The sequence below is a fragment of the Procambarus clarkii genome, chromosome 47 (genome assembly GCF_040958095.1).
Source record: "Procambarus clarkii isolate CNS0578487 chromosome 47, FALCON_Pclarkii_2.0, whole genome shotgun sequence".
In the NCBI taxonomy this organism is placed as follows: Eukaryota; Metazoa; Arthropoda; class Malacostraca; order Decapoda; family Cambaridae; genus Procambarus; species Procambarus clarkii.
The window spans coordinates 12,753,563-12,759,745 of record NC_091196.1 but is presented as its reverse complement, the minus strand read 5'-3'; the positions used below and the strand labels follow the sequence as shown (position 1 = coordinate 12,759,745).

Sequence of the window (6,183 nt, the reverse complement as noted above, 5' to 3'; positions counted from 1 at the left end):
TTTTCATTTAATGGGATTCCAATATGGGATGGGATCCAATTTAAAGTTATGTTCAGTCCTTTGCCTTTAGCGACTGCTGCAAGATACAAAATGGTGGTAATTATTTCCACATTATCTTTCCACTGTTTTTGTCCTAGTATTTGAAGTGCAGCTTTTGAGTCTGTGTGTATGATTGCATTTTGAGTGTTTTGTGCAATCACATGCGAATGCCTGTTGTATGGCAAACAGCTCAGTTTGGGTTGATGATACTAGTCCTCCCAATCTCCAATATGCCTGTACGCTGGCCGTGCAAAGAGCAGCGCCAGAACTCTCATATTCTGTGTCCACCGATCCGTCTGTGAAGATGTGGGTGGCTTCTCCTACTGCTATGCTATACATTTGCTCTTCTATTATGCGCCTTAGGATTTTCGGATCATAGGCAGCCTTTTTCATTGGGAGACTTTCTATTACTATTTTGAAAGTAGGCTCTTCCCACGGCGCGGAAGGAGTGTAATTTGGGTGTGGATGATCACCCTCTCTATCAAGAATTTAATCCTGAAATTGATTGATGATTGATGAAGATTAAGCCACCCAAAAGGTGGCACGGGCATGAATAGCCCGAAAGTGGTGGCCCTTTCGAGCCATTACCAGTATCAAAAGATGATACTGGAGATCTGTGGAGGCGCAACTGCACCCTGCGTGACAAGGAATCCTGAAACAACATCTATTATTTATATTATAAGTTTAATTGGATCGACCATCTCACCGTTCACCTTACCCTCTCACCATATATGTTAACTTTCCCTCGCACTTCGCCTAGAGTTACAGTCACACTCATGTGCCAGATAAGTCCAATACGGGCTCACCATAGCCCATGCTGTTTGGAACTTTTTGTTCCTTGAAGCTGAATCTTAAACAACAACAGCACTTCGGCTCATTGCACGACTTGACAGACATCAAAGACGGATCAAAACCTCGTCACAATATTGATCTGTGTTTACATTTTCAGCCTCATTAGCGCTTCCAAGAAATTAAGAGCGAAAAAAAACATTTTCAGCGTTTAGGATACTTCAGGTGCTCAGTGCTACATTTTTCGTAATTTGAAAATGAAGCAGCTTAACGAAGATCTCGTGAAACGGTTGCTTAAGTACAAGACTAAGTGTCTCGGCTCTGGAGCACATGGAGAAGTTGCTCTTGTTAAGTGGAAGGGAAAGCCAGCAGCTCTTAAAGTAGCCAACTCTCCTTCCAGTTCCGAAACTATCGCCAGCGAAGCCGAAGTATTGTCGTTACTGCGCGGCACTGGTGGAGCTCCTCTTCTGCTGGGAGTTGCTAACGAGCCTCCAGCTCTCCTGTTAACCTACAAAGGTGGCCAGACGCTTGGAGACTTATACGAAAACCCACTTTACATCAACAGCTTAATCGACGTCGGGCTTCAGATTGGCGCAAAATTACTGGAAATTCACGAGGAGGGTTTTGTGCATAACGACATAAAAAGCAATAATATTATGGTCGAAGGCCCGCCACAGAATCCAGAAGTAAGTATAATTGACTTTGGATTTGCCTGTGCCAACAATGTAAACGTTTTCATGGAAGCAGACCCAGAATGTCCCGCAGCATACGCCCCCGAAGTCCTTCGACAAGAATGCAGTACATACGCATCTGACGTTTACTCGTACGGAGTACTGATGCAGGAGATCCTGCAGGCGTCGCCCGCACAACAACCATCACTAGAACAGGTATTCCGGGAAGCAACGCACCCCAACCCTAAGAGGCGCCCGTCACTTAGAATCCTGCTCCACCGTCTACATGAACAATTAGGCAAAACTTGTTTGACTTTGAACCGTAAAAATCTTTATTGGAATCCTCCAGAAGCTGTCAACTTTGCACACACAAAGATAAAAAATCCGGGCCCTAAAAGGGGCTGTCCCGGCGTGGAAAAGTGCCAACGCCCTAATCAGCGGAATCAAAGGCCTAATTGTGGGAACTACTTTGAACATAGTGAACACTCTAGCCAGCTGTATGAGAGGCCTAATCGTGGGAACTACTTTGAACGGAGTGAACACCCTAATCAGCGGAATCGAGGGAACTACTTTGAACAGAGTGAACATCCTAATCAGAGGTCTAATCAGGGGAATAACTTTGAACAGAGTGAACACCCTAGCCAACTGTATCAGAGGCCTAATCGTGGGAACTACTTTGAACGGGGTGAACACCCTAATCAGCGGAATCGAGGGAACTACTTTGAACAGAGTGAACACCCTAATCAGCGAAATCAGGGGTCTAATCGGGGGATTAACTTTGAACAGAGTGAACACTCTAACCAGCTGTATCAGAGGCCTAATCGTGGGAACTACTTTGAACGGAGTGAACACCCTAATCAGCGGAATCGAGGGAACTACTTTGAACAGAGTGAACACCCTATTGAGCGAAATCAGGGGTCTAATCAGGGGAATAACTTTGAACAGAGTGAACACCCAATTCAGTGGAATCAGAGGTCTAATCAGGGGAATAACTTTGAACAGAGTGAACACTCTAACCAGCTTTATCAGAGGCCTAATCGTGGGAACTACTTTGAACGGAGTGAACACCCTAACCAGCGGAATCAGAGGTCTAATCGTGGGAACTACTTTGAACGGAGTGAACACGCTAACCAGCAGTTTCCGAGGCCTAATCGAGGAAACTACTTTGAACGGAGTGAACGCCCTAATGATCGGCATCAGAGGCTTAATCGAGGGAACTACTTTGAACAGAGTGAACACCCTAACCAGCAGTATCAGAGGCCTAATCGAGGGAACTTTTACATTATTTCCTCTAACTATAGGGATCAACTATAGGGATCTAGAGAACTTCTACTTTGAACAGAGTGAATACCATAAAAAATATTATCATCGTGATAATTTATGGTGAATATGATACCAACTGAAGACTGGTGGCTTGGTGGCTTTTGATAATTACTTTCAAGTTTGAATAAAATATTTTTAATAATTCAAGAAATTTGTTTCTTTTTTATAATTAATTAATTTAGTTGTGTGTGTCAGTACGTCGGTATGTGTGGATGTTCACCTAGATGTGCATGCATGGTCGATCTAAGCTCCAAGCTTAGTTCAATTGTTCTTTTATTAATGCAATGCCTCATTTTTCACGCTTTTGTCATATTTACATATACAATTTTCAATCAAGCTTTTATGCCTAACCTGTTCCACTTATTGACCGCCTGAATACATTCATGATATTTTTGACGTCTCGGAAACTAATTTGTGTCTCTAGATTCTATCCTTGACCCCTTGTTCTTCCCGGCATTAAACATAAGAACAAAGGTAACTGCAGAAGGCCTATTGCCCCATACGAGGCAGCTCCTATCTATAACCACCCAATCCCACTCATATACTTGTCCAATCCGCGCTTGAAACAATCGAGGGACCCCACCTCCACCACGTTACGCGGTAATTGGTTCCACAAATCAACAACCCTGTTACCGAACCAGTATTTACCCAAGTCTTTCCTAAATCTAAACTTATCCAATTTATACCCATTGTTTCGGGTTCTGTCTTGTGTTGATACTTTTAATACCCTATTATTATCTCCTTTGTTATGTCCATTCATCCATTTGTAAACCTCTATCATGTCACACCTAACTCTTCGCCTTTCCAGTGAATGCAATTTAAGCTTTGTTAATCTTTCTTCATATGAAAGGTTTCTAATTTAGGGAATTAACTTAGTCATCCTACGCTGGACACGTTCAAGTGAATTTATATCCATTCTATAGTAAGGCGACCAAAACTGAACTGCATAATCTAAATGAGGCATAACCAGAGCAAGATATAGCTTAAGAACCACACCAGGTGTCTTGTTACTAACGCTTCGATTAATAAATCCCAGTGTCCTATTTGCCTTATTACGAACATTCATGCATTGATCCTTTTTTTTTAATTCTTACTAATCATAACTCCCAGATCCCTTTCGCAATCCGACTTCGCAATCTCAACACCATCTAGCTCGTATCTCGTAACTTTATCGTCATTACCTAGCCTCAGAACTATACATTTATCAGCATTAAACTGCATCTGCCAATCATTTGACCATTTCAAAACCCTATTTAGATCAACTTGAAATGATAGTGGGTCTTCTTCCGTGTTAATTTCCCTGCCGATTTTTGTATCATCGGCAAATGTTGCTACTCAAACCTGAATCTAAATCATTGATATATATTATAAACCCGATACGCTTTTTCCCCATTTGTACAGTCCCCGTGGTGTAGTGGTAAGACACTCGCCTGGCGTTCCGCGAGCGCTATGTCATGGGTTCGTATCCTGGCCGGGGAGGATTTACTGGGCGCAATTCCTTAACTGTAGCCTCTGTTTAACGCAACAGTAAAATGTGTACTTGGATGAAAAAACGATTCTTCGCAGCAGGGGATCGTATTCCAGGGACCATAGGATTAAGGACTTGCCCGATACGCTACGCGTACTAGTGACTGTACAAGAATGTAACAACTCTTGTATATATCTCAAAATATATCTAAAAAACAACAGAGATCCCAGGACAGAGCCCTGAGGCACTCCATTTACAACATTTTCCCACACTGACTTAACCCCATTTATACTAACTCTCTGTTTCCTTTGGAATAGCCATGCCCTAATCCAACTTAATAGAGCACCCCCAATACCATGAGCCTCTATTTTTTTAACCAGTCTTTAATGTGGCACTGTATCAAAAGCTTTGCTGAAGTCAAGGTACACAACATCACAATCCTTACCACTATCAACTGCCTCAACTATGCTGGAATAAAAAGATAGCAAATTTGCTAAATATGAACGGCCATTTGTAAAACCATGTTGCGACTCATTTATTAATTTGTGTTTTTCAAGATGAATTTTATTTGCAATTATCCATTCAAGTAACTTGTGAATGCATATTCAGCCTGAATAGGCTGAATATGCCTTCAGCCGAACAAGTCTATGTGGGTGGGGACGAGGACAGGTTGACGAGTTTAGCAGTTACCAGGGAGGATGTTCTTAAACAAATAGTAAAACTCAAACCAAACAAATCCCCAGGGCTGGATGAAGTGTTTGCCAGGGTGCTTAAAGAATGCAAAGAGGAGCTTTGTGACCCACTGTCAACCATATTTAATAAATCAATAGAGTCAGGCAGAATGCCAGAGTTTTGGAAAGTGGCTAATGTGATACCAGTTTTTAAGAAAGGAGATAGATCACTTGCGCCTAACTATCGACCAATTAGCCTAACGTCTATTGTGGGAAAGTTACTCGAATCTATAATAGCAAATAAAATTCGTCTTCATCTTGAAAAACATAAATTAATAAATTCAGGGGGTAATGATGTCCAGGGGGTAATGATGTTGGGCGAGTTAGGAGAGAGGAACTAATACATAGATTCAGGACAGCCATTGAATTAGTTAGGAGCAAGGGAGGAATCCCGATCATATGTGGCATTCTTCCAAGAAAGGGAGTAGGAAATGAATGTATATCGAGGGCACTTGGTGTCAATTGCCGGCTGGAAAGATATTGCAAATCAAATGCAATATCTTTCATAGACAACTGGGAACACTTCTATGGAAGAAATGGAATGTATGCTCGTGATGGGGTGCATCTATCGAGAGCTGGGGTTGTTGCTGTTGCGAACTCGTTGGAAGAAGTGGTTAGAGGTGTTTGTTTGGGTTTAAACTGTTAGCTGATAGAGGTATGGGAATTGATTTGGAGGAAGGAGATAATAAAAGTACGTGTTTGTGGGAAAAAGGAATTGGCAAAATGATCAGGGAAAGAGAAGGGCCTCAAAATAACAATTCACTTAGGGGTATATTACACTAACAGTAGAAGTCTAAGAAATAAAATTAACGAATTAAATGCTCTTGTCTGCACAGAAAAAATAGATATTATTGCACTTACCGAAACGTGGATGAATGTAGAAAATAGAGAACTATTAGCTGAATATCAAATAAATGGATTTAAACTATTTCACACAGATAGATATATTAGACGAGGAGGGGAAGTAGCCATATATGTTAGGGACAATTTGAAATGTAGTCTCAAAGAGGGAATCAAAACTGAGCCACACACAGAAACTATTTGGATAGAATTATACGAAAAAGCAAATAATATTATAATAGGAGTTATATATAGGCCACCAAACTTAGACAGAATTGAAGCAAAGCATCTATGGGATGAAATATCTAGGGCATCTAGATCT

At 41.4% G+C, this 6,183-nt stretch overlaps 1 protein-coding gene across 1 annotated transcript; it reads left to right on the top strand.

Annotated features, from left to right (window-relative positions):
• Positions 1-1,085: 1,085 nt before the first annotated feature.
• On the top strand, positions 1,086-2,813 carry LOC123763054 (serine/threonine-protein kinase atg1-like). The gene has a single exon (XM_045750002.2). It carries the CDS (start codon positions 1,086-1,088, stop codon positions 2,811-2,813), a length of 1,728 nt encoding a protein of 575 aa, XP_045605958.2.
• The last annotated feature ends 3,370 nt before the right edge of the window (positions 2,814-6,183 follow it).

Coding starts and splice junctions, on each gene's coding strand:
- LOC123763054 (XM_045750002.2), top strand. CDS start 1,086: ATGAAGCAGCTTAACGAAGATCTCGTGAAACGGTTGCTTAAGTACAAG.